This window comes from Artibeus jamaicensis, unplaced genomic scaffold, assembly GCF_021234435.1.
Source record: "Artibeus jamaicensis isolate MK-2021 breed Jamaican fruit bat unplaced genomic scaffold, CSHL_Jam_final contig_755, whole genome shotgun sequence".
Lineage (NCBI taxonomy): Eukaryota > Metazoa > Chordata > Mammalia > Chiroptera > Phyllostomidae > Artibeus > Artibeus jamaicensis.
In genome coordinates, this window is record NW_026521950.1 from 260,022 (window position 1) to 285,008 (window position 24,987).

At 60.3% G+C, this 24,987-nt stretch overlaps 4 protein-coding genes across 9 annotated transcripts; 2 read left to right on the forward strand and 2 right to left on the reverse strand.

Annotated features, from left to right (window-relative positions):
- The first annotated feature begins 21 nt into the window (after window positions 1–21).
- SPATA2L (spermatogenesis associated 2 like) lies at window positions 22–4,229 on the forward strand. Of its 2 annotated transcripts, XM_037142719.2 has the most exons (3): window positions 22–817; window positions 1,053–1,356; window positions 2,459–4,229. In XM_037142719.2, exons 2-3 carry the CDS (start codon window positions 1,054–1,056, stop codon window positions 3,404–3,406), a joined length of 1,251 nt encoding a protein of 416 aa, XP_036998614.2. In that variant the 5' UTR covers window positions 22–817; window position 1,053; the 3' UTR covers window positions 3,407–4,229. The 2 variants fall into 2 exon arrangements, with proteins under 2 accessions (XP_036998614.2, XP_036998611.2); XM_037142716.2 differs by lacking the exon at window positions 22–817 and having other exon boundaries at window positions 853–1,356.
- A 6-nt stretch (window positions 4,230–4,235) lies between these two features.
- Window positions 4,236–10,832, reverse strand: CDK10 (cyclin dependent kinase 10). Of its 5 annotated transcripts, none has more exons than XM_037142738.2 (13): window positions 10,700–10,832; window positions 9,015–9,087; window positions 8,372–8,443; window positions 7,722–7,824; window positions 7,549–7,630; window positions 7,380–7,447; window positions 6,772–6,824; window positions 6,559–6,628; window positions 6,144–6,203; window positions 5,715–5,838; window positions 5,526–5,647; window positions 5,172–5,224; window positions 4,236–4,849 (listed from the first exon to the last, which is right to left on the reverse strand). In XM_037142738.2, exons 1-13 carry the CDS (start codon window positions 10,784–10,786, stop codon window positions 4,752–4,754), a joined length of 1,065 nt encoding a protein of 354 aa, XP_036998633.1. In that variant the 5' UTR covers window positions 10,787–10,832; the 3' UTR covers window positions 4,236–4,751. The 5 variants fall into 5 exon arrangements, with proteins under 5 accessions (XP_036998633.1, XP_036998626.1, XP_053528204.1 ...); XM_037142731.2 differs by having other exon boundaries at window positions 5,508–5,647; XM_037142750.2 differs by having other exon boundaries at window positions 4,762–4,849; window positions 5,526–5,621.
- Window positions 10,828–24,667, forward strand: CHMP1A (charged multivesicular body protein 1A). Its single transcript, XM_037142763.2, has 9 exons — window positions 10,828–10,943; window positions 12,914–12,996; window positions 17,787–18,088; window positions 19,422–19,441; window positions 20,897–20,974; window positions 21,995–22,141; window positions 22,356–22,484; window positions 22,899–23,086; window positions 23,266–24,667. Exons 2-9 carry the CDS (start codon window positions 12,947–12,949, stop codon window positions 23,285–23,287), a joined length of 936 nt encoding a protein of 311 aa, XP_036998658.2. The 5' UTR covers window positions 10,828–10,943; window positions 12,914–12,946; the 3' UTR covers window positions 23,288–24,667.
- On the reverse strand, window positions 14,184–17,844 carry SPATA33 (spermatogenesis associated 33). Its single transcript, XM_037142779.2, has 3 exons — window positions 17,756–17,844; window positions 17,309–17,476; window positions 14,184–15,438 (listed from the first exon to the last, which is right to left on the reverse strand). Exons 1-3 carry the CDS (start codon window positions 17,790–17,792, stop codon window positions 15,224–15,226), a joined length of 420 nt encoding a protein of 139 aa, XP_036998674.2. The 5' UTR covers window positions 17,793–17,844; the 3' UTR covers window positions 14,184–15,223.
- Window positions 24,668–24,987: the final 320 nt, after the last annotated feature.

Below are 24,987 nucleotides of genomic sequence, written 5' to 3' on the forward strand. Positions count from 1 at the left end.
GTGGGCCTGGGCTCTCCACACCGCAGCCCCTGCTGTGCCCAGTACTCTCCTGGTGTCCAGGGCAGCAGTGGCCCAGGCCTGATGAGGGACGAGAGCCAGAGAAGCACCATGGAAACACTCGGAAAGCCCTGGGCCAGGGGCCTGGGCAGGCAGGCCTACGGTCGGGCCCCAGGGCTGTCGTACAGCAGGGTGTCCACCTCCGCCCGCTGCAACCACAGGCGCTGCTGCGTGTCGGCCTACTACTCAACTCACCCTGCCAGGTAGGGCGGGGGGTCCCCCGCCGTCAGAGGGGAGCCCCACCCTGCACCTGGCTCCCAGCCGGGCGGGTTCAAGAGGAGCTCCTTTACTCCCCTGCTTCCCCACCGGCCGCGCACTCCCCAGGGCCCTGCCGGAGACAGCGGGGCGTGGCCGTCCGAGCTCTGGGCCTCCTGGGTGGACGTGCCGCTGTGATGCGCCGCCCATTTACGGGGGCTCTCGCTCTGGCCTCGTCTTCAGTGAGGGACTGGCCCCGAACGGCACCGGCACCTGCACCTGGGAGAGAGGAGCGAGGCAGAGGCAGGTGGCCGGACAGGTGCAAGCGCCTGTGCCCGGCAGGGAAGTCCCCAAACCAGCTCCGCCCCATGGGGGAGGGACAGGCCACGCCCCTGGGCGCGCCCCTCTCAGCTCCTGTTAGCTGGGGGGGCGGTGCTTGATTCAAGCCCCACCCTGAGCGTCACCGCCAAGGCCGAGGGGCGGAGCTGACTGCTGGCGGAAGAGCCCTGTTGGGGACAGGCCGGAGCAGAGCAGCGCACGCTAGGGGACCCTTGGGGACGGACAGGTAGTGGGGTCGCCTACGGGCCCCTCGACAACATCTGGTGGCGAGGGGTGCTCTGCTTGGGAGTGGGGACTCAGCTGGCGGGGTGGGGCGCATCTCCAGGAAGGGGGTAGCCTGTAGGTATTGGGGTGGCGAGTTCGCGGGTCTGGAGCCTGGCCTGGAATGCCGGGTGTGGTCTTGGGGCACCCGGCCGGCGGCGGGAGGGGGCTGTGGTTCCTAAAGCCCTACCCGCCACCAGGATGGGCAGCCGCTCGCTGTCGGAGGACTACCGCCTGTGCCTGGAGCGCGAGTTGCGGCGCGGGCGCGCGGGCGTGTGCGGGGACCCGTCGCTGCGCGCGGTGCTCTGGCAGATCCTAGTGGAAGACTTCGACCTGCACGGGGCGCTGCAAGACGACGCGCTAGCGCTGCTCACTGACGGCCTGTGGGGCCGCGCCGACCTGGCCCCGGCGCTGCGCGGCCTGGCCCGGGCCTTCGAGCTGCTGGAGCTGGCCGCTGTGCACCTGTACTTGCTGCCCTGGAGGAAGGAGTTCACCACCATCAAGGTGGGTGCCCGGCCGAGGGGGCTTCCTTGGGCAGGCATTGGGCTGGGGGATTTCAGGTGCCCTCGGCCCAGGGGGTTCAGGGCTCAGAGCGCACTGAGGGCACCCTGCCCTGTAAAGCTTCAGTCACTGCCCTCCCCAAAGTGTCTCTGCGGCCCCAGTTGCCATAAAGAATCCTAGGACAGGTGCACAGGAGGGACTTGAGGGTCAATGGTCACCCTAACCATCCTGGATGTGGGCTGGATCCCATTTATGGAGAACGAAGCCAAGCAGGTGCGCCCTAATGAAGCAGGCAGGGCTGGGGGGCCAGACTGGGCATGGACCTCTTTCACCACTCAGCCCAGGTACAGAGGGTGTGAACTGGCCTCTAGGTGAGCTGCCACCAGCAGGAGGGGCAGGCCCCTTGCTTAATTTAGATGAGTGGGAAGGTGATGATGTCACTGGGCATGTGGGCGAAATGCCTCTGCCAGTTGCCATGGCAGCAACAGCCTCTGTGGGGTGGTGAGCTCTGGAGCCCACTGCTCAGGGAGGGCACCAGCTGGTCTGAGGTCGTAGGGCTTTTATTCATCTGTTCAGGGGGCAAGGGGTGGTGTAGTGGGCACGCAGGGCCTGCCCCGCGGCTTGGCGTTGGGCCAACCTGGGGGAGTCTGGTTGAGCCAGCTCCCCAATTTCTCTGAAGCAACTTCCCAAGTGGACAGAACAGCCCAGTTAAAGGTCTGTTCCTTGTGAGGGGAAGGCGGAACCCTGGGTCTGGAGCCTGCACGCAGTAGAGCCTCGCAGAGCTGACAGGGAGGCTCCGTCAGCAGCTGTGGGCGGAGGAGCGCTCATGGGGTCCCATCCTGACAAGTCTGCTAGTTGCTCCCGGGAAGCTCTCACCCCCCGTAGCCGTGAGGCAGTGAGTTCTCAGTGTGGGGCTCTCTGTCTTGTTCTGAGGAGCCAGAAGAATGCACTCGTTGCCTAAACTGTGATGGAGGGGGCTGCCTTAGTCGATGAGCCCTGGGCTGGAGGTGGCCCTTCGTGTCAGCATAGCTAAGCTCTGGTCACCTGGCGCCAGCCGAGGGAGGGTGGTGGCCTGGAGCTGCCGCTGACTGGCCCTTCCTTGCAGACATTCTCTGGGGGCTACGTGCATGTGCTGAAGGGCGCGCTGTCGGAGGACCTCCTTGTCCAGAGCTTCCAGAAGATGGGCTACATGCCAGGGGACAACCACTGCCTCATGGTGACCGCCCCGCCACCTGCCTGCCAGCTGGTGCAGGTGGCCCTGGGCTGCTTCGCCCTGCGGCTGGAGTGTGAGATCCTGGGAGAGGTGCTGGCGCAGCTGGGCACCAGCAAGCTGCCGGCCGAGGTGCTGCTGCAGGCACGGCGGGCCAGTGTGGACGTGAGCTCCTGCGTGGCGTGGCTGCAGCAGAGGCTGGCCCGGGAGGAAGAGCCACCGCCCCTGCCCCCTCGGAGCTCCCCGGCTAGGTTCCGGGCCCAGCTGGACCTGTACCGGGACCTGCAGGAGGACGAGAGCTCGGAGGAGGCCAGCCTGTACGGAGAGCCCTCCCCAGGCCCGAGCTCACCCTCCCCAGAGGCTGTCTACCGGCCACTGCCCTGGGAGCAGAGTGCCCGGCTGTGGGGCGCTGGTGGGGAGGCCTGGGAGTCCCTGGAGGAGGCTGCGGTGCCACAGCGGACCAGCAGCCCACCCCAAGGAGCCTTAGAGGAGGAAGAGCAGGAGCCGGAGGCCTTTTTCCTGTCTCTGCATCCAGAGCGGCTGAATCAGCCTAGGCACCGGGCCGCCCCACAAGGCCCTGGGAGCCCCAGCCCCCAGCACACACACGGGCCCGTCCCCGAGTCCCCGGGCTACCAGGCGCACAACTGCCTGGCCCCTGGCGTCCTGCCCGCCCTCTGCTGCCACACGTGCCGCCAGCTGCACACTGCCCATTGCGTGGCCCTGCCCGCCTGCCGTCGGGGCCACGAGCTGCACACACTGCTGGGCGACACGCAGCAGCGCCTGTGGTTGCAGCGGGCGGAGGTGGACACCCTGCTGTACGACAGCCCTGGGGCCCGACCGTAGGCCTGCCTGCCCAGGCCCCTGGCCCAGGGCTTTCCGAGTGTTTCCATGGTGCTTCTCTGGCTCTCGTCCCTCATCAGGCCTGGGCCACTGCTGCCCTGGACACCAGGAGAGTACTGGGCACAGCAGGGGCTGCGGTGTGGACAGCCTAGGCCCACAGGCGGGAGGTGAGCTCTTGCTTCCAGGGAAAGCCCTTGCCCCCTCCCCCTGTCCCCACCACCCAGACCTAGACCAAAATGTGCTGGATGAAGGACTCTGGCCCATCAAGGCACCTGAGCCTGTCCCCGGGAAGGGCCCTTCCCCCCACACAGCAGGGGCGTGGCAGTCAGCTTGGAGTTCCTGACCCACTCCCTGCAGGTTGTGACCTAGGAGATGCTGCCTCCTGCCAGTGTTGCAGGGGACCTGGAGGTGACACTGAGCCTGGGCTCTGAGGACTCTGCCAGGTGCATGGCTGACCTGCCCAGGCTCAGCCTTGGGGGAAAAGCTGGCCCCACGGGCAGAGAGTGACTGGACCTCGTGTCAGGGCATGGAGGCGCTGGGAGCTCTGGGTCCTGGGCAGTAGCAGCAGGGCTGATGGAGCCTGGGGCTGTGAGGCCACTTGGGGCACCAGCACCCAGCTTCCCATGAAACCCACCCAGGCCCCACAGTCAGCACTTGTCTGGGCTCCAAGGCCAAGGCAGGCAGGGGCAGCCCTTTCCCAGGTTCCAGGAACCACTCACCCACTGGACTGGTGGGTGGCTGGCCTGGTATCCATGCCCACCCCCTTCTTCCCAGCTACTGCCCTCCCAGGACAGGGTCTCAAGTACATTAAAGGACACGGGACCCGCCTGCGTCTGTCAGGAGAGCTTTTATCTCTGTGTTCCTGTTGCTCCAACCATGCGGTTCCTTTCTGGGGCTCAGCCCCCAGCCCAGGGCCTTGCTCTGGTACCCCGGTGGTCACAGCCCAGACCTTGGTCACTGGGTCCCACCATCCCTGCCCAGGGGTCACCGCAGCTTCTCCCTGGTCTGGGAAGACCGTGGTGACCAAGAGAGGGCACAGCATCCCTGAGAGGTTGCTCATGCTAAGCTAGCAACACCCTCTGAGATGAGCCCAGTAGGTATTTTGGAGCTTCTACAAGCCAAGGGCATGGCAGTGGGCAAGACCTGGTGAGGCCACCAGATGGCGCCAGCGCAGGCCGGGTGGGACCAGCCCAAGGTTGCACCACCGGAATTACCCCCTGGTTCTGGGGCAGCGGTGGGTGGAGGCAGCAGGAACACGTGTGGTCAGCTGAAGCAGCTAGTGAGTCCAGCAAAGGGTCAAGCTGCATCTTGGGAGCCTGTCAGCCTGGCAGGCAGGGGCCTCCAGTGGTCAGGGCCTGCAGCGCTTGCTCTGGCTCTCAGAGGTGGCCGGAGTGGCCCGCTTGTTGCGATGGTGAGGGAAGGTGGGCATGAGCTCTGGCTCACAGGCTGCGGAGAGGGGGCTGTCAGCACGGGGCAGGGGGTCGGAGCCCCGCCCTACATTCACAACAGGCCCCAGGGCCACCCCTCTACCCCTCTGCTCCAATGCTGCGACCCACAGACAGCATCTGTGGCCAGGGCCCAGTTGCTACCTGCTCAGGGTCAGTGCCCAACCTGGACAGGTCTGGGCTGGGGGCTACCTCCCGCCCCAGGCTGGTGGCTGGAGGAGTTCCCAGAGGCTGTCCCAACACCCTCCAGAAGGTCTCAGAGTGGACAGAAAGTCACTAGCCCACAGTTCTGCAGGCTGAGCCTGAGGGTCTTGGGGACTCACGCAGGGGCTTCTCCTTGAAGTAGGAGCTCTCCAGGCAGTCCCCGGCCGTTGCCCTGCAGGACAGCGCAGCCCTGAGCCCTGCTGGCCGCTGCTCTCACATCCGGCCTGATGGGGTGGCCCTGATTTCTATTTCCCAACAAGGACAGAGGGCGGGTGGGAAGGGAGGGCCGGGGCCCAGATACCAAGGGGACCCTCAGGGTGGGCTCTGTGCCCCGAGAGGGCAGAGGTCACCAGACCTGGGTACATGTCTGGGGAGGGGCCAACTCAGCCTCTGTTCTGAGAGACCCTCTTCAGAGGGCTTGGGTGGAAGGTGCCCCCGCCCCCTGGGGCCAGCACCTTTTCTTGGGGTCGTACATGAAGAGCAGGTTCAGCAGGCGCAGGCCGGCCTCCGAGAGCCAGGGGAACTTGTGCTTCAGGTTGTTGTACGGCTGCTTCCTCAGGCTGTACTGGCTGGCCAGCGGCAGCTTGGAGAAGCCCTGCAGGACACAGGGGCTGAAGCCTGGGGCAGGCTGGGCAGGGTGAGGGTGGGGGCTGGGCACTCACCGGCCAGATGTTCTCACTGGGCGTCCCCAGCAGCTGCACAATCAGGTCCACCTGGTGGATCTCAGACGTGCCGGGGAGGAGGGGCTTGTGGGCCAGCAATTCGGCCAGGACACAGCCCAGGGCCCTGCGGGCAGAGCAGGACCCCCTCACACACCTGCCAGCGCCCCGCCCCTGTGGCCCGCTGAGGGGTCAGAGGACAGGCCGAGATCCAGCAGATGTCACAATGGGGTGGCCACATGATGGGGTCCCGCAAGCCCCCTGGTGACCACAAGAACAGGGCCTCCGTTCTGAGGACCACGGTGCCACGGCCCACGTGTGTGTCCTTGCTTCCCCCCGGGACCCACATCCTGGGAGCTGGCGCACAGGTGCTGCCCACTCTGTCCCCGAAGGCCTCACGAGACCTGCCCTCCCGCCCCTGCCCCATCTCACCACATGTCGATGCTGGTGGTCTGCGTGCAGGACCCCAGCAGCAGCTCAGGGGCTCGGTACCTGCGAGCAGAAGCCCCTGCCTCATGCCCGGCCCTTCCTGGGCCTCCATGGGGCACAGCGGCCTGTGGGGCCCTCCCAGCGGCCACCAGCCTCGCCCCCTCCCTTGCAGCTCTGCCCAGGAGAGCAGCACTGTGGGGACACTGTCACTGCAGGCTCCTGGGGACACACAGACAGCTCTGGGCCCAGGGCGGGGCCCGTGTCCTCCCGTGCCATTCCCGGGGCCACAGGACACGTGCCCGGAGGCGCCTGACGCCAGTGCTCCCTACCCCTCCTCAGGCGGGGCAGCGACCACCTCCCACCCCAGACCCAGCCTCAGCCACCGCCCCCAGCAGCATGCTGGTCCCCAGGGACTCACCACAGAGTGACCACCTTGGGTGTCATTGGCTTCACGGGGATGCCATAGGCCCGGGCCAGACCAAAATCCGCTGGGACAGGCCGAGAGACAGGAGGGAGGTATGTCGCCCAGCGAGGCCCCCGCTGAGCCCTTAGGGTACATGTAAGAACAGTTCTGCCCCCCCGCAAGGGGCCTGCACAGAGACACTGCCTCGGAACCAGCCCCCACACCTACCTGTCTTCACGCAGCCCTTGTCCGTCATGAGCAAGTTGGAAACCTTCAGGTCCCTGTGACAGAAAGGGGGGCGTAAGGGTCACCAGGAAGTAGGCTCCACACAGCGGTCTACTCATCATCGTCCCAGCGACACTCAGAACGCTGTCCCTCCTGTGGGGACGTTTTAAACACGAGCGGGCAGCGCAGGCGTGTGGCAGCAGGGACACCCACCTACTCACCAACTCTCAGAGAAAGTGCAGGGCCAGGCCTAGGCCCGGGCCCCCCAGGGCAGCACGGACAGCCACCCGGCATATAGAGCCGCTATCCGCACAGCCCTGCCCTGGGCTCCGACGTCCCCCCCCCCCCAGGCCCAGCCTTTCCTGGGCCAGCTACGAGACCGGGGCTGGTTCTTGGGGCCTTCATGGCACTCGCACCATCTGCTCCCCGAAGGGGAGGCCGAGCACTAGCAGCCCCCGGCTGTGCTGAGCTGCGTCTGCTGCTGCTCCCTCCTGGACCCTGGGGCAGTGACGCACTGCAGCCAGTGGTCAGTACTGGTGGCCACACTTCGCCATGTTAAGAACCAACACCAATGCCTGAGGCCCGGCACCCCCAGTTCCCCAGAGCCCCACCTGTGGATGATGAAGTTCTGGTGTAGGTAGTGGAGGCCCCGGAGAACCTGCAGCACAATGCACTTGACCTGTGCAGAGAGCCGGACACTCAGGGCAAGTCCTATTTGACACAAATGTGCTGGACAAGGGCCTGTGAAAGCTGCCCCTGGACACCCCCCACCCTGAGCACCTGGGCTTCGGAGAAGGGTGTCGGCATGTTCTCCAGAAGGCTGGCCAGGTCCTGCTCACAGTAGCCCATCACCAGGAAGATGCTGGAAGAACAAGGGGAATACCCCTGCCACCTCACCCTCCTCCCCGGTGGGGCTGGGCAGTGGGCTCCACAGGGCCGAGCAGACTGTTCACCTCTCCAGGTGGTTTCCCACAACCACCTCCTTCAGCTCCACGATATTTGGGTGGCGAAGGCGGAGGAGCAGCGTGATCTCGCGAAGGCTGCTGATGGGGACCCCTGCAACAGGACCCACCTCCATGAGCCTGCCCTACAGACAGGGCCCCTGCACCCAGCCCCACGTCAGCCCGCAGTGACCCTGCCCTACCACTGTCAGGGCTCAGCCACTAGCTCGGAGACTCGAGGCCATGCATGCCAACAAGCACCTCGAACCCTTCCTTCATCAGATGCTAGGCAGTGGCTCTCTGCACAGACCACTGTGTAGGGAGGTCCACGGTGAGCAGGGCAGGGCCCAGGCAGCCAGGGAGGGTGGGGGCTGGGTACACGGGGGCTGCCTGCCAGGCCTTGGGCAGGGATGGCTCCACATGGGCTGAGAGCCTAGAGCTGAGGCAGAAGCTCAGGGAGACAGAGGAAGGGACTGCAGCCTCCAGGGTGGGGGCGGGGTGACGAGCCAGAGCCCGGAGACTGGCCTCCGCATGGATGCTCTTGGGGGCTGTCAGGTGCTCTCAGTACTGAAGGCCCAGTCCTAACGGGGCCCCGGGCACCCTGAACCTTCCTGCCCCTCCACTCTGCCCTGGAAGGGGCCCAGCACCCCCACCCCACTCACCATCCTTCTCCTTGTCCATTCGCACTTTCTTCAGGGCGACAATCTCATCCGTCTGCGTGTCCCGGGCCCGATCTGGGACAGAAACTGAACGGTAATGGAGTCCAGCCCACCCCCAACCACACACCCTCGTGCCTCGCAGAGGCCTCCCCTGACACCGGGGCTTCCCTTCCTCCTCTCCTCGGACAGCCAGGTGCCCAGTGCCACTCAGTCTCACTGTGACGCCGACAGCCATGGCCCCACTGGACACAGGCTCTGTCTGCGCTGGGTACAGGCTGCCTGGTTGTGAGACACTCCCTGGAGGGCTCCGTCTGGGGTCAGTGTGCAGACCACTGCTTGGTGACCTGTTGTGACTACGTCCTAACACAAAATCAGGTACCTCACCTAAAAAAACAGCCCTCGTTTTGCACAAAGTTGGCTCCTGTACGAGTTGTGCTGGTTTGTGAGGCTTCCCAATGCTTAGCGGTGGGGTGTGCCTCCGTGTCGCAGCAGCTGCAGCGCCAGCTGCCGCAGTGAGGGAGCCACATGTAGTGTGGTCATTCAGACAGACAGTCGCCTGTGCCAGTGGCTGCCCTGACTCCTCCAGCCCCAGCGCAGCCACCGCCAGACTTTCCTGAGCCCCTGGCCTCCCATCTCAGCCACTCACACACAATGCCGTAGGTCCCTTCCCCGATGCGGTTCAGCTTCTCAAACTCCTTCACGCTCCGGCACCGTCCCAGCTGAAAGAGAAAAGGTGCAGGCAGCGTGAGGAGGCGGCGGCTGATGGACGGCCACAGGTAGGGTTTCACACTTCACTGGTACTGCCTACATCCCAGGTACCAGACAACAAGGTAACCACACACTTGGGCTTTTCAGATGAGGAAAAAGGGAGGGTGACACTTTGAACATCACATCACAGATGGCCCAACTGCTGCCTTCCAATCCTGTGGTCCAGCACAGGCTGCCTAACTCGCCAGCAGCTGACTATGGTTCAAGTGAAAAGCTCACTCCCTCAGCCATGTTGCCAGCCATGTGCGACGGGTTCAACAGCCCCACGCGGCTCAGGGTGACCACACAGATGGTGAACAAAGCAGGGCAGTTCCACTGCCAAAGGAAGCCTACCGAGTACACTGGTCTAAATGATGCTCTGCAGGTGGCAAAAACTCTGAGATCCTCATGAAGCATCTGCCAGAGTGGCAATGCCTCTGTCCCCACGAGGCAGGCAGGGCTTCTTCCTTGCAACTATGAAACACTGCTCGGTGGCAGGCAGCCACACAGTTGGTGGCTGTCCCCCAGCCTCCCTCGCAGCTAGTATGACCGAATAACTAAATTCTGGCCAAGGGACAACCTGGGTGCTTGGCCCACCCTGTGGAAAACAGCTGCCTGTCTCTGGAAGGTTGAGGGAGGAAGGAATGAAGCCCTGCACTCGGCCACTGGATTCTGGGGTCGCTCTGCACCTGCAGTCAGCTTGCACACTGACACACCTTCGTGATGAGCAGACTGCGCACTGCTCCTGTGTCTAAGCAGCACACTAGGAAAGTTCCAATTCTGACAGCACCCCTCTGACGTCTAGGCTTCTTGCACCAGTCCTTACTCTCCAGGTCGTTCCTTTCCTGGAGAACCAAGTGGCCTGGGCTGAGGACCAGCCCATGATCGCCACCTCCCTTTCCCACCAGACTCCCTTCCTCATTCTCTTCCCTGTGACTTTGCTCCTGACACTCGCTCAATGTGGCCTCCTCATTTCTGTGCCCAAATCCTACCCCTTTCTCAATTTCTTCCTGCCTCCCAGTGAAAACCATTTTCTCTCTGAAATGACGGTACTTTTGTCCTGAGACACCTGCTTTTGTGCATGTTGCACTGTCCTGGTGGGGGTGTGTCTAACTGCCCTCTGAGGACAGGGCCCTCAGCACCACGCCGGGAAAGGGGCCCGCATCCGAGGCCGTTCTGAGTGAGGTGCGGCCGGCCCGCGGGTCCTGGGAAGCTGTGGGTGCCCGACTGATCCTTTCGTAGCCCGGGGGAGGCCACGCCTCCAAGGCTTCCCGGGGATCAACCCTCCTCCGACTCAAAGGGCTCCCGGGTGCAACACTAAATACAAAGAGGCGGCGAAGCCCGGAACCTGCTCTCAACGAAAGAGCCCACGGCTGGAGAGCGGGCCCGCCCCTTCTCGGCCCGCCGTGGGCCTCCAGTTTCCCCGCCAGCCGCTAAGGACTCTGGGACAGTGGTTCCCGCCCACGCCGGAAACCTTGGCGCTGTAGCACCACACAGAGGGCCCCGAGCACTTCGGCCCCGCCCTGCCGCCGGCGAGGGTGGGTCCACCCCGAACGACCCCCAGATCGCACCCTGTGTTCGCACCCTGTGTTCTGGAGGCACCGTGAAGAAGCCTTCCTTACGGATACACTTCAGACGGATCTGCTCCGTCTCCGGCTCCGGGTCGCCCATGCTGAGCGTGGAACCCGCTTCCCCAGTGCGGTGGAGCAGTCGGCTGCTCGGCGCAGGCGCGGCCCTACTTCCGGGGGCGTCCTGGCTTCTTCAATGGTTACCAAGGGAACCGGAGACCTCGGGGACTCAGTTCCCTGGCCGCGCTTGGACTATTGAGGTTCGCGCCCTACTTCAATTTTATTTTATTTTTTGAGTATTCTAGAGATTTATTTATTTTTTTTTAAATTTTTTATTGATTATGCTGTTACAGTTGTTCTATTACCCCCTTCATTCCCCTCCACCCTACCCCCATATCCCCACCATTAACCCCCCCTTTAGTTTATGACCATGTGTCTCAAGTTCTTTAGACTCTATATTTCCCATGCTATTCTTGCCCTCCCATCTATATTCTATCTACTGTCTATGCTACTTATTTTCTGTACCTTCTCCCCCCTTCTCCTCCTCCCACTCCCCTGTTGCTAACCCTCCTTGAGATCTTCATTTCTATGTTTCCACTCCTGATCTAGCTGTCCTTTTAGTTTGCTTTCGTTTTAGGTGTGGTTGTTAATAACTGTGAGTTTGTTGTCCTTTCACTGTTCATGTTTCTTTAACTTCTTTTTCTTAGATAAGTCCCTTTAACATTTCATATACTAAGGGCTTGGTGATGATGAACTCCTTGAATTTGATCTTATCTGAGAAGCACTTTATCTGTCCTTCCATTCTAAATGAAAGTTTTGCTGGATAGAGTAATCTTGGTTGTAGGTCTTTGGATTTCATGACTTGGAATACCTCTTTCCAGCCCCTTCTTGCCTGTAAGGTCTCTTTTGAGAAATCCACTGACAGTCTGATGGGGACTCCTTTGTAGGTGACTGTCCCCTTAGCTCTTGCTGCTTCTAGGATTCTCTCCTTCATTTTAATTTTGGCCAATGTAATGATGATGTGCCTTGGTGTGTTCCTTCTTGGGTCCAACTTTGGTACTCTCTGAGCTTCCTGGATTTCCTGGAAGTCTATTTCCTTTGCCAGATTGGGGAAATTCTCCTTTATTATTTGTTCAAATAAGTTTTCCACTGGTGGCTGTGCCTTTCCCCCTTCTGGTACCCCTATCATTCGGATGTTGGAGCGTTTAAAAGATGTCCTAGAGGTTCCTAAGACTCTCCTCATTTCTTTGAATTCTTGCTTCTTGACTCTTTTTTGTTTGGCCATTATTTGCTTTCTTCTGGTCCACTTAATTGATTTGAGTCCCAGTTTCCTTTTCATTGCTATTGGTGTCCTGTGCAATTCCATTCATTTCAATTAGTTTCGCCTTCATCTGTTTGTCTAATTTGTGGCTATAATCAACCAGTTCTGTGAGGATCCTGATCACCAGTGTTTCAAACTGTGCGTCTGAGAGTTTTGCTATTTCTTCATCGCTTAGATCTATAGGCTCTGGGGCTTTGAAATCTTCTTGCGCCAATTTTGGTCTGTTCTGGCGCTTTAAGTGTGAGAAGCGGTGCCTTGGACTCCCAGGTCACTGGGTTGTGACGCTGTATTTGGGGGCGTGGTCAGAGAAGGGAAATGGCGACCCCCTCTGCTGTTTCTCACAGCTGGGTGCGGAGGAGCAGTGCCTTAGGTGGTTCACCTGGGCCAGGCCACTCAGAGTCACTGGGTTATGACGCTGTATGTGGGGGCGTGGTCAGAGCAGGGAAATGGCGGAGCCCTCCACTGCCGCTTGCCGTGGGTACCCACCGGGCTCCGGTCCAACCGCCCACTCCCTCGCCTGTCCACCCGCGCACAAATGCGTGACCACAGTCAACACGCAGCCCCGCTTCCCCGCTGTCTCCCCCGAGGTCACTCGCCTGGTCACTCCCTCGGTCGCTCACTAGGTTCAAACCTGCGCCTGGATTCCGCGCCTGAGTCCGTCTGACCGAGTCCTCCTGTGCAACCCTGCTTCACCAGCCGCTGGTTTCGCCCCTTACCGGTCAGGCTGAAGAATTTGTTGTTAACGGACTTCCGAAAAGTTCGATTTCCCGTGTTCTGGCTGTGTTTTCTGTTGCTAATATTTAGTTGTCTCTAAACTTGGTTGTGTGAGAAGGCGCAGCACATCCACCTATGCCTCTATCTTGGCGGAAGTCCCTACTTCAATTTTAAATCGGGCAACTGACCCCGCAGGGGCACTAACTGACGGCCGCCGGAGGAGGACGGATGGCCGCAGGGATCTCGGGACCTGGGGGCTGCATCCTGGACAGCGAGAGGTGAGCTTCCAAGCTCGAGTGCGGGAGCACGACTGGCCCCTGGAGGCAGGGCTTGGGTAGCGGCTGCGGGCAGACGGGAGGCCGCCGGGGCGGACAGTGTGGGAGCTGCGCAGGCAGAGGGGCCAGGCGACCAGAGGGTGCGGTCGCGCTGCCAGAGCTCAATTAATGTGAACGTAAGTCACGACGTTGCTTAACTATGAAGTTAATCAAGTTAATGCACCAAAATCCGTTGTTTCCGTTTAAATTAATAAATCATTCTAGCTTTGTAAAGTCTTTCATTTTTTAATACCATATTAGTTTCAGGTGTGTAGCACGGTTAGATGTTTATATGTTATTTAGGAAGTGATCCCCCTCCCCAGATACGTCCAATACTTTCCTGGCTCCTTCCATAGTTATTGCAGTATTCACTATATTCTACATTCTAGGTCCGCCCCGTGACTGTTCTGGAACTGCCCATCTGTACTTTTTTGTTTCTAATGGGAAGCATTTTTGTTTACTTTGATTAAAATCCAAACACAAGTATTTGTATGACAGTTGGGTTCACAAAAGGGAAGAGCTTTCTGACCATATCCTTAACCCTCCAGAGACTGTTTTATAAAAATATGGGATGAAATCCAAGTGTTTCTGTCCCCTAACACCCACACCGGAACCCTGTGGTCGGTGTCGTTCTGACTGTTGATCCATTTGCACCCAGCTCTGGAGTCTTCTCCAGTGAGGACACCTGTCCCACAGGTGTCAGCCTCAGCTGTTGCCCAAGGAGGAGGCACCTTGTCCTGCCTCCCAGACTTCCCACCAGGTGACAACCAAAGGCCCCACGGACACTGCCTGTCCTCCTTGTCCTCTTGAGTTCACCCCAGGGAGGGACCATCTGCACTACTAGGTCCCTTGGCCCTTCCTGCCCACAGGGCGCTTCCAGGAGAAGCCCTGGCAGCCTCAGCCCACTTGTTCACAAGCTGCTTACCGAGGTGAGCACCAGCACTGTGGTCAGGACAGTTTTCAGATTAAGACACTCTGGGCAGGGCTGGGAGAGCAGTCTCTAGGTCCAAAAACAGAAGCGTAGCAGCTGCTAGGAGCTTCATGGGGCAGGAAGGCCTGTGGACTCTATGGGGTAAGACCCACATTTGTACAGGCTGGATTTCTCTGTACACATAGCTGTAGCAGTAGCCTAAGTAAATACATTGAACAAACAGTGATATTGTCTGACTGGTGTGGCTCAGTGGGTTGAGCTCAAGTCACCAGTTGGATTCCCAGTCAGGACACATGCCTGGGTTGAGGGCCAGGTCCCCAGTAGGGGGCGCGTTAGAGGCAACCACACACTGACGTTTCTCTCCCTCTTTTTCTCCCTTCCTTTCCCTCTCTCTAGAAATTAAAAAAAAAAATCTTTTAAGAAATATATGGTTACTAATGATGTGTTAGTAACCAATGTCAATATGAGACTTCTTGTTTCTCAGGTTATACTGAAACGAATTGATTGGAAGTCAATCACACTATTTAATACTAATGGAACATAATCCTCATAGGCAGAAATAGGAACTGTGTGTACAGTTTGCTTCCATTCTGCAAACAAAGAGCTAACACAGTGCCACCAGACTACACGTGAGACCAGCCAGAGTGGGGCGTTCTCTCCAGCTGCACCTGAGCGCTGCTGGCTGTTGGGCACAGCCTGGGGGTCCCCTGGATGGATGCCCTCGTTCACAGCCAGAAGGACGAGAAGTGTCAACCCCACTCTCCTCTTCCTGGGGCAGCGGTGACAAGGTTGCTTCCAAAGTTCTTCGTGCACATGGGCCCTACCTCCTATTCTACATTCTCATTCTGGACTCTTAATACTCTGGGCCAGGTCACAGCCTGGCTAGGAGCCTTTAGGCCTTAAAGTTCAGTGCTCAGAGTCCCACCTTCTTCCCAAGTGTGGGGACACCTCATTCCCCCCAACTACCAGGACTCACCACACACCCCTCAGCGTGTGTGGGGACTCCACTGGCCCCCAGGAGTCAGGGCGAGATGTCTCTCCTGCTCTCTTCATCCCTCTGCACAGGCCACCATTCCAGCAGGGGGCATGACTCATTCATTTAAGAGTCGCTCTGGCCCTCAGCCAAGCTGCCAACAGGGGGGGCCCTCCTCTCCTGCAGGGGCCCCTGCAGCTTCCTGCCTGGCAGGGCGGCCCTCCCACCATCACAGCTGAGACTCAGAGCACCATGAACAGGGGACAGCTACTTGGGGTGGCTGTTTATTATTTGATTTGTGAGATGTAGGCATCGATGGTGCTGGGGTTCCTGTGCCGGGCGTAGGGGCCCCATTCCACCTGCTCCCTAATGGTTTTCTGCTCCTCATTCCCACCAGAGCTGGAGTTGTAGCTAACGAGAGTCTCACTTGAGGCTCTGCTGGTGACGATCTGGGGAAGGACAGCTCTCTTCTCGCTCGGCCTGACCATTGCCTCAGGTTTCTCTAGAAGGAAGGAAACACCCAGTACTCAGCCTGGGAGAGCGGACAGGGTCCGTCTTAGGGCCACAGCACAGGGAGATGTGGATTCAGGAGAAAGGAACAGACAAGGTGGAAGGCTGTCAAAACAGCAAACGGACATTCTAAAGCTTAAACTAAACATCGTCTTTCTCGGACGAAAGCAGGAGACTTCTGCTGCCCACCTCAGTGGCATGGCACTGCCCAAGGCTCAGGTGGCAGGCACGCCCCAGGGGTGAAGGCCCAGGCACAGTCTCCAGAGAAGTACCAATCTGGTAAAAGCTGTCGGTGCGGAACCTGGTCAGAGTGCTGTACAAATGGACATTTCTGATGTTGGTCACAGTTTTTAAATTGTTAAGGTCACAAGGGATGCACAGAACTTCAGTATGTTGAATGTTACAACGCACAGCAGTGCTTTTGCTGCCGCCTCCCCTGGGGCTTCCAGCTTGAGGCAGTCCCTTCAGGCCTCTGCATGTTCGTGGGTGTCAATAGTCAGAAGACTCCGCCCACTGAGCATCTGCACCAAAATGGCTTTGCGGTGCACTATGCTCCCCACCTAACCCCTTACAGGACAAGAGGTGGCCCATTCTCAGCCAGAGTGATGACAGTGCACAGTGACCCATGACAAGCTTCTGCAGTTGTACAGAGGAGGGAACTGAGGCAAGGGAGGTTCACAGCGCCTACCCAAGGTTGGTGGCAGAGGGCGGTGTGGGTTTCGGGGCCAGAGCCCTTGAACCCGTCTTCAGTCTTTCTAACCACTGCCCAATGGCCACAGCCTGTGCTAGGCGCTGAGAGTGCCTTACCTTTTTATCATTAAGCCCAAAACTTCCATCATGTTCTGCATAATTTAAATTGGGGAGTTAAAATTTTCACATTGATTTATGTAATCTTTTTGTATATGTTAAGAACTACTTAAAAGGTTAGGAATATTCCATTTAAAATAGCATGTGGATTACAAGTTGCCAGAAGCCCCTTGACAGGCAGGGAACATTCTCCAAACCTCCTCCCGAGGCCTTGGGCCTCCGCTGCAATCTTCCTCCCTGTGTTGGGATCTGAGTCCAGGCCTCACTCCCCAGCCCCATACCTCATTTCAAACTGCCCTCCATGACCCCACAGATGCTTCAGGCTGAACCTCTCCCCTCCAGGCTGACAACAGTCCTCCTGGCCCAGCAATGACTCAGTCTCGTGGTCCTTGCCACCACCCTTCTGGCTCCATGTCCCCACGCCCCATCCTATAGCAGGTCCCACCGGTCCACCTCCTGGATCCTTTGTAATTCTGGCTGGCACTCCCTCATCAGCTCGTACCCAGTAGCAGCAGTGGGCCTGTGACACGTGACAGGTCTCCTCTCTGCCCCTTTATTCTGGAGACAGATTTTTCCAGGGCATGAACTCCATCACACGTCCCCCGTTTTAATTTCCATAACCCACGAGATGGAACTGGTAGGAGATTTCATCCTCTGGCTGCTTCTGTGGCCTCATCCCCCCACCCACATGGAAAGGTCTGGCCACCCTAGGCTGTGACAATGTGAATAAATTTGCCAAACTGTGGCAGCCCTTTGTCCCACCAAGGTCCCTCTGCATCCCATCTCACACAGCATGTCCACCCTCTGGGACAACAGTGGCATGCTTGCTGTCTGTACTAACCCCTCTTGCCTCTCTGCTATGCATGTATCACTTGGCAACTTCCCTCAACCTTTACGGAACCTGTGTTTCCACCTAGTGTTCTGGATCTTCCCCTCCTATGGAAAGGTCCTATACTCTTCCACCATCACCCCCTGTAGCCAGGATTCCTCACTTTGGCTCTTGTTTACTCTATCCCCAAACTCCCTGAAGCTGCAGCATTCTGGGTGAGTCCTACCTTTGAGTTCAGGTGACAGGCACTGCTGCTTGGCTGCCACCTTCTTCTGAGAGTGACACTCTGCAGGCGCAGTGTCTAGTGGCTTCTCAGAGTCCTGGGACTGCCTGTTCATCGACCCTTCCTTAGGCCTTGGGCCTGAATAGGTGTACCCCTTGTTTTGCTCCTCACCTGGAATATATGGATAATTAATTCAAACTATGATTTACTGAATCTAGGGCAATGGGTCCACTATTCTTCAGTTGCCTGCTTTGGTTCGGAATGAAACAGGCAGCTTGAAAGACTTGGGTCATTCCATCTGCCCAAACTGGACGTTTCCATGGAAGAAAGGGCTCCCGAGGCATGGTCTTCAAGAGGGGGCTCCGGTGTAGCAAGGGCCGGGCGCCCGACACCCCAAGCCCTCGTGGGTTCCGGCCGCTGCAGAGCGACAGCGGGCCGGCGGCCCTTTACCTTTCCCGGGTTTGTGTTTGCTTCTGCCTAGCCCCATAGGTGAGCCCGCCGCCCCGCTGACAGAGCCGGGCACCAGCACCACTGCGGGCGTGACTCACAGACACCACCACCCGACGGAGCCAAGGGGTCACCAAGGCAACCTGCAGGCGAATGGGCCCGCGGTCCTCTCGGTCCTCTCGCGAGAGGGCCGGCCACCGGAAGTGAAGAGCGACCCAGTGAAGAGCGACCCGGAAGTTCCCACCTGGCACAGCCAGTCGGCTGTTCGACCCGCCTCCGAGAGATCTAGTCCCACCACCTCTGCGAGGGTTCCAGCTGCCGGACTGGCCATGGACGGTGAGAACTGCTGCCCTTGGAAGCGCGTGCGAGTGCCCCAGGCCTCGACCCGCGGCTTCTGATCCCCGGCCCCCAGTTCCCCGGCCCCCTCAGCCGCCGGCTGCCCCTCCATCCTCTAACGCCGGTACCATCGACGGACACCGCCATTTGGGGCCCCGGGACGTTAGGTCAGAGGGAGAAGCGAAGAGAAATAGCCAAGCTAAGGCCAGCAGCACCCTGCCCGCCGGGCCTGCCTCACGAGAGCCCCCGGGGTGGGACCTGCCCTCCGGCACTAGGGAGACGGGGGGGGGGGGGGCGGTGGCAGCTGCGCGCTGGGCCCCGGAAGCACGGAAGGGTGGGTGGGTGGAGCTGCGGTGTTTGCTGGCCTGATAAGGAGGTTTTGAAAAATCACTTTGCGACACGCGAAAAGCCACGCAGTCATGTCAGCGTCGTGAAGGAAATCTGTACAAATGGCCTCAGAAGATAAAGAGCGTCCCTCTACCCGCCAACACACACACACACCGTGGTTGCTGTTTGCTCCCCAGTTCACTCAGCTCTCCGGGGAACTTTGACTGCCCGCATCACTTTGGGCCGAGATTTTGCCGTAGCAACGTTTGGCTCTTGGGTCCCTGGCGCCTGTGCCAGGTGCGCTGTGGGTTCTATCTAGAGTCCCCGCCCCAGGCCTTGACGAGGCCCGCCCTGAGAGCCATGGCCCTGGGCTCCGTGGGCAGCGCTCAGCTCCCCAGGCTGGGGGCAGGGCTTCGAGTCGCCCCCCTGAGCCAGTGCGGTGAACCCTCCTAGGAGTGGGTCCAGGTGAGAAAGTGTTCAGCTGCACTCGAATCTCCCTGGCTCTTGGGTTTTGGTGAGTGAATGGCAAATCGGGTACCAAGGAGCTTAGCCTGACCGGATGGCTCTGCCCTTTGATGGCATCACAGCTATTGCCCTGCTGTTTCCATCCATGTACTTTGGTGGGTAAAGAGTGTGTAAGAAATGCACCGTCAAGTGGGGAAAGGATTCAGGGGGAGCTTTGTAAAGGTGCCTGAGTCACAGTAGTACCACCTTGAGTTTTTGCTGTGGGCCACTTGCTGCCTCTGTGACCTCCCATGTGCCTGCTGATCCTGGAGGTCAGCTGGTGCCATCTGGGTGTTGCCGATGAGGGCATGGAGGTTCAGGGCCCTGCGTGACCCAGGCGCCGTGGCCAGCAAGGCAGCAGAGTGGTGACGTGGTCCATCAGCACCGTCCATGCTTGTGCTCTCTTCCCACTCCTTGTGTTTCGGGGTCTCCGGTCCTGTCTGCTCGTTAGAAGTATTGTTTCCCGTGTTTCTTAAAACCTTTACCCCCCCCCCCTTTGCAGATACACTGTTCCAGTTGAAGGTATGTACTGAGTGGCTACGTGCCCTCACCCCGACCTGCTGGTGTATAAATCTGGACACTCAGAGGGACAGGTCATCTGCTGGGCGACCACTGCACAGCCTTCTGCCAGAGTGGTAACAAAGGGCATCCCTGAGCTGCTTGGTGGAGCGTTGATCCTCTCCTGGTCTCGGGCTGACTGGTAGCGCATCTGTCACTGAGAGCATCCCGCCAGGCGTCAGCCTCTGAGTCCTTGGGTCCTGTGTGGTCCCGGCAGAGGGCCGGGTGGGCATCTGAGTGGGGCACCTGCCTGGGTGGTGTCTGAAGCTCTGGCAGCTCCAGGGTAGGCTCCTGCCCCATCTCCCGTGCCTGCTCACACAGTGAGCATTGCTGGTGTTCGAAACGACTGGGTGGTAGGGACATGCTGGGTGCCCTGGCTCTGCCTTACACCGGAGGGTGGGGGTTGGGGAGGCACAGGGGGTTTCCTGCCCCAGGGCGGGAAAGTCTGTTTTTTTCCTTCTAGAACATGGGAGTGGGAGGTGGACAGACTGGAGACTCAAGTGCCAGCGGCGTGGGGCCCAGGGCCATGGGGTGGCCCAGCTGGCCGGCGGCCCTCCCGGGAGGGTGGTGTTGCAGGCCGATGGGACGGGACTAACTGGCCGGCGTGCGGGGCTATGGGCCCCGGGGGCTTGGGCCTTCCGGCGGGCTCCCCTGCCAGCTTCCTGGTCAGGAGAGGTCTGTTTGGGGGCCATGGGGGTCACTCTGACCAGGTCTGGGTGGGGTCCCCAGAAGGCAGGAGGTGGCTGAGGTGTGTGAGGGCTTGCGTGGGGACCCCTGCTGTTGCCAGTGGCGGGAGGGCCCAAGATACCTGGCCCCAGGGCAGCCTTTGTTCGGAGGTGGAGGTGGTGGGAGGGCGAGGACTCTGCGAAGAAAGGAGCAAGGCCAGCGGTGGGCTATGGTGGTTGGGGGCCATCAGGGAGGATGAGGGAGGGATGGGGCTCAGAGGCAGGCGCACTGTGAGAGTTTGCAGGTGCGCGAGGGGGTGAGGAGCATGCTGGGACTGGGGTTGGTGTGCAGGAGGGGGGTGAGAGCTTGGGTGTCACTCTGGGTGGACAGGTGCCCCCTGAAGTGCGCCGTGTGGGTGGGTAGCCCAGTCCAGCAGAGAAGTGAGGACACGGGTCTGGGGACACAGGCAGAGCCAGGAGAGGAAGTGTCCCCCTGCCCTGCACAGCGACAGCTCTGTGATGCCTGCCGCCTGGCCGCAGAGTCCCACCTGGCTGCTGTACCAGGCGGTGTGAGCTGGAAGGGTTTGAAGAAAGGAAGAAGGGTCGCAGTGTCAGACACTGAGGGAGAAGCACCTGAGGCAGGAGCCTGCTGATTAGGGATTGGCAGGTGACCTTCAGGAGGCCCTGCACCCTCGGAGCCTGGCAGGCTGGGGGGGGCCTTACCAGTCTGACCCGGGTGTCTGCCTCTGCTCAGTTCACAGCGAAGCAGCTGGAAAAGCTGGCCAAGAAGGCAGAGAAAGACTCAAAGACAGAGCAGGCCAAGGTGAAGAAGGTGAGACAGCTGCCACCGCTGACCTTGCTCTTGGTGTCTTTTTTACTTTTCTAATTTATTGGTTGACTTTAGAGAGAGGGGACAAGAAGGGGGAGAGAAACGTCAGTGTGGGAGAGAAACGCCACTTGGCTGACTCTTGTGCATGGTCCCAAGGTGGGAACCAAACCTGCAACACTCGGCTGCAACAGCCGAGGCACGTGCCCTGAGTGGGAATTGATCCTGTGACCTTTTGGTTCACAGGCCGACACACAGCCCGCTGAGCTGCACTAGCCAGGGCTCCTGGCATCTTTCTGGTGGGTGTCACTTCCACACAGGGAAGGACAGACCTGCCCAAAGCCTGCAGTGGCTCTGTGTCCGCCCGCCCACGGGGTGTTCAGAGCAAAGAGATCAGACGTTGCCTGTGCTTTTTCTTTGGAGGTCCATGCTCCCTGTTGGTTTCTAGTGCTGAACTTGGTTTTCCCACAAATGGTGCAGGAGGCGGGCTTCTGCAGGCCCTTCCCTGACCCCAGCCGCTCAGCCTTCTCCTCCTGGTGGAGCTGTGCCTCAGGCTGAGGGAAGCGACTCCTCCATGGGGTTGGGGGCAGGGTAGGAGGTTCCTGGGGTCCCTTGTCAGGGAGGGGCAAGACAAGAGGCTAGAGGGGTCTGTGCTCTTGGGAAGAGGGGGCCTCTGTGGGACCTGGTGACTTCTTACCTGAACGATGGCTCCCAGGTGGAATGGAGGCCAGAGAATCCACTGGGGGCCTGGGCCCATCCAGTTGGTGGTGCCCATTCCAGTGGTGGTGTGAGGGGCCTGGGAGGAAGCTGGGGAGACCAAGTCATTGGGGGCATGAAGGGATAGCCCTGCGTCCAGACTTCCCCGCTGGAGGCCTGCCCCGGGCACCCTGGCTCCCGAGTGGGCATGGGGCCTGGGTGTGTGTGATGCTCTCAGCTCTGTGGAGCATTATGAAGGGAGCCCGCCAGCCGACATGTCCCAGGAAAGGCCAGGCCCTGGAGCCAGGCTGGTGTCACCTCGAATTTCAGGCCCTGCAGCAGAAGAACGTGGAGTGTGCCCGTGTGTACGCCGAGAATGCCATTCGCAAGAAGAACGAAGGCGTGAACTGGCTGCGCATGGCATCCCGTGTGGATGCCGTGGCCTCCAAGGTGCAGACGGCTGTGACCATGAAAGGGGTGAGTGCTCGGCTGAGGTGCGTGCGGGGGCTGGCGGGGAGGGTGCTTCCCTGCGCACAGCAGGTGTGCGCCGAAGGGAGCGTACTGCCCGGGAGCCACAGTGTCCTGGACTTCGGTCTCCTCGTGTTCACTGTTGGATCGGTGGCGCAGAGGGCCTGTCCCTGGTGGAGATGTCCCTTCCTTCAGTCCTGTTGTCTCCTCCCTCCCATGCCAGGTGACCAAGAACATGGCACAGGTGACCAAAGCCCTGGACCGAGCGCTCAGCAGCATGGACTTGCAGAAGGTGTCCGCAGTGATGGACAGGTTCGAGCAGCAGGTGCAGAACCTGGATGTGCATACCTCGGTAGGTCAGCTCTCCGCCAGCAAGCGCGCAGCACAGGTGGCTGCCCTGCATTGTCCCCCCCTCGGTGTCAGTGAGTGTCCTTTGTGCTGAGCCACTGCAGGGCCACCTCCAGGTTACCTGAGCCCTGTCAGGGTCCTGAGCACACACAGCTCAGGCAGAGGAGGCCTGGGGCAGGGGCAGGCATCTCTCTGTGGGGTCAGGGGTGGCTGGCAACGCTCCCTGCGTGATGGGCACCTGTGTTCGGCCCCCAGAAGCTGGAGAGAGCCAGGCATGGGCTGCAGAGAGTGGGGCTGGAGCGGGGAAGCAGGCAGGGAGTGCAGTCCCGCAGCGGGCCGTGGTGGGGACTGGAGGGCCTGCTGAGGCTGCAGTGGAGGCTCCTAGGCCTGCGCCTGACAGCCCGGAACCTGGCCCTAGGTGATGGAGGACTCCATGAGCTCGGCCACCACGCTGACCACACCGCAGGAGCAGGTGGACAGCCTCATCGTGCAGATTGCAGAGGAGAATGGTCTGGAGGTCCTGGACCAGCTCAGCCAGCTGCCTGAGGGCGCCGCGGCTGTGGGCGAGGGCTCCGTGCGCAGCCAGGAGGACCAGCTGTCACGCAGGTGGGTGGGGCCCAGGCCTGAGGCGGCTCTGTGCTCAGGCTCCTGAGTTTGTGTGCCGGTCTCGCTGCATCTAGGCTGTGCGAGCATTGCTCCAGAGGAGCCATGACGAGGGGACTTGGCTGCCTGTGGGTGCTCCCAGACGCCGCCCTCCCCCATGGGGCTCTGTTGTTATTTTTCAGGTTGGCTGCCCTGAGGAATTAGGAGCCCGCAGGGCGCTGTCTGGGCAGTGTCTCCCTGCGTCCTGCCTCCGCTTTGGGGCTGCCCCTGCAGCAGCACCAGCCCTCACTGCTCTCAGCATCTCTTGCCTGCCTGACCTAGGACCTCTTGTCCCCTTAGGCAGGTGGCGGGTGAGTTTGCACAAACTTCTGACTTGTGGGTGATTTCTGTGACTCTTGGCCAAGCAGCTGGTGAGTCGGCAGGCTCCCTCCTGTGCCCGATTCTGCGAGGATGTCAAGTGATGGCGCCTGTGCTGCTGGCTGTCTGCCAGTGGGGTACAGGGTCCCCTGTTGCCAGGCGGCACCTGGAGCCCTCTCAGCAGCGGGCAGGAGCTCCCCTACCCCTGGACAGACAGGGCCCAGGCCCCAGGAGACGTGGAGGGTGCCCTCGGGCCATTCAGCAAACACACCCCGGGCTGCCTTTGCAGAAGTCCCGGAGGTGGGGTCCCATCCTCCAGCCTGGGTCAGTGCTCCTGCCAGCTGGCCAAGCCCCTGAGGTACCTGGTCCCAGGGGCAGGGGTGCTCACTCCAGGGGCCATTCTCATCCCCTCGGCTGCCTCTGGTGGGCCCTTGGGTATGCACTGACCCCTTGGAGCCCAGGCCCCTCCTGGCCTAGGAGCAGTCACACCTGGTCACAGCTCCTGGCCGCGAACTGCAGTGCCTCCCCCCACCCGACAGCCCCTCCTGCCTTGCGCTCACACCTTTGACCTCGGAAGCCAGAGTGGCTATTGGGAGCCCGGAGAACCGAGTTGGCTGTGGCCACGCGTGCAGGACAGAGCAGCAGGCTTGCCCTGATGACCTGCTGGGTGGCACCCTCTGTCCTTCACATTCCTGATGTTTACGTCGTTTTCTTGGAGCTGTTTGGATTTGTTTTGAGGTTTTCTTGTAGTTTTGGGGGTTTCTTTTTTTTTTGCCAAAATAGGAGTGGGCAGAAAATTGGGAACATGGGGCCCACCCACACCCTCGGTGCAAGCTGCTGGGGGCTGCATGGTGGGTGCTGACTGGTCGGTGCGGCCCAGCCTGCCTTTCCCGAGGGCAGGCTGCCCAGTCTGTCCTCGCACTGGGGGCTCTGGTGGACAGACCCGCTGGAGACATTTATCTGGACTTACACATTTGTTTCTTCCTGGACTGGGAGCCCCTGGGTGGTATGGGGGCAGGCTTGGTGGGCGGGGGGGGGGGGTGGCTCTGTCTGGCTGTTCTTCTGACATATGGACCTTGCCTCACTCCCCAACCATGGCTCCTCGGTGTCAGAGAAGGTCCTGGGAGTCCTGGGCCCGGTGGGGGGAGGGGCTGCGGTTCATGTGAGGACCGTGGGTATCTGTGCCCTGCTCCAGAAACGCTGCTGCAAGTAAACAAGGTGATCACTGAGAAACGGCTCCGGGTTTGCTTTTGTGGTCTTGGGGTGGGGGAGCTGTGGCTGGGGCTCTGTGGCCTTCCAGCCCCATGTGGACACTGAGGGGACACCTGGAGGACTGCAGGTTCTCGGGCCTTGCCCAGACAGACAGATGCTGGAGCTTTTACCTTTAAATAATTTTCAGCTTCCGCTTGGGCGGAGCAGCGTCCCCCACGTGACAGGTCAGCTGCACATGACAGGCTGGAGCAGGGAGTCCTGCCACGGGACTGCCCACAGTGGCGCTGCCCGCCAGGGATGGGGGTAGTATTGGCCGGCCTCTGCCCCCGCCGAGC

What these genes read in the sequence shown, in the direction of transcription:
- CHMP1A (XM_037142763.2), top strand. Translation starts at nt 12,947, where the DNA reads ATGGCCGCAGGGATCTCGGGACCTGGGGGCTGCATCCTGGACAGCGAG. An exon ending in ATACACTGTTCCAGTTGAAG is followed by an intron (nt 19,442 to 20,896) that starts GTATGTACTGAG and finishes GCCTCTGCTCAG; the next exon opens with TTCACAGCGAAGCAGCTGGA. An exon ending in AGCAGGCCAAGGTGAAGAAG is followed by an intron (nt 20,975 to 21,994) that starts GTGAGACAGCTG and finishes CTCGAATTTCAG; the next exon opens with GCCCTGCAGCAGAAGAACGT.
- SPATA33 (XM_037142779.2), bottom strand. Translation starts at nt 17,792, where the DNA reads ATGGGGCTAGGCAGAAGCAAACACAAACCCGGGAAAG. An exon ending in CAAACACAAACCCGGGAAAG is followed by an intron (nt 17,477 to 17,755) that starts GTAAAGGGCCGC and finishes CATATATTCCAG; the next exon opens with GTGAGGAGCAAAACAAGGGG. An exon ending in CCTGTCACCTGAACTCAAAG is followed by an intron (nt 15,439 to 17,308) that starts GTAGGACTCACC and finishes CCTTCCTTCTAG; the next exon opens with AGAAACCTGAGGCAATGGTC.
- CDK10 (XM_037142731.2), bottom strand. Translation starts at nt 10,786, where the DNA reads ATGGGCGACCCGGAGCCGGAGACGGAGCAGATCCGTCTGAAGTGTATC. An exon ending in CGGTGCCTCCAGAACACAGG is followed by an intron (nt 9,088 to 10,699) that starts GTGCGAACACAG and finishes TTTCTCTTTCAG; the next exon opens with CTGGGACGGTGCCGGAGCGT. An exon ending in ATGTACGACCCCAAGAAAAG is followed by an intron (nt 5,225 to 5,507) that starts GTGCTGGCCCCA and finishes GCTGTCCTGCAG; the next exon opens with GGCAACGGCCGGGGACTGCC.
- SPATA2L (XM_037142719.2), top strand. Translation starts at nt 1,054, where the DNA reads ATGGGCAGCCGCTCGCTGTCGGAGGACTACCGCCTGTGCCTGGAGCGC. An exon ending in AGGAGTTCACCACCATCAAG is followed by an intron (nt 1,357 to 2,458) that starts GTGGGTGCCCGG and finishes CCTTCCTTGCAG; the next exon opens with ACATTCTCTGGGGGCTACGT.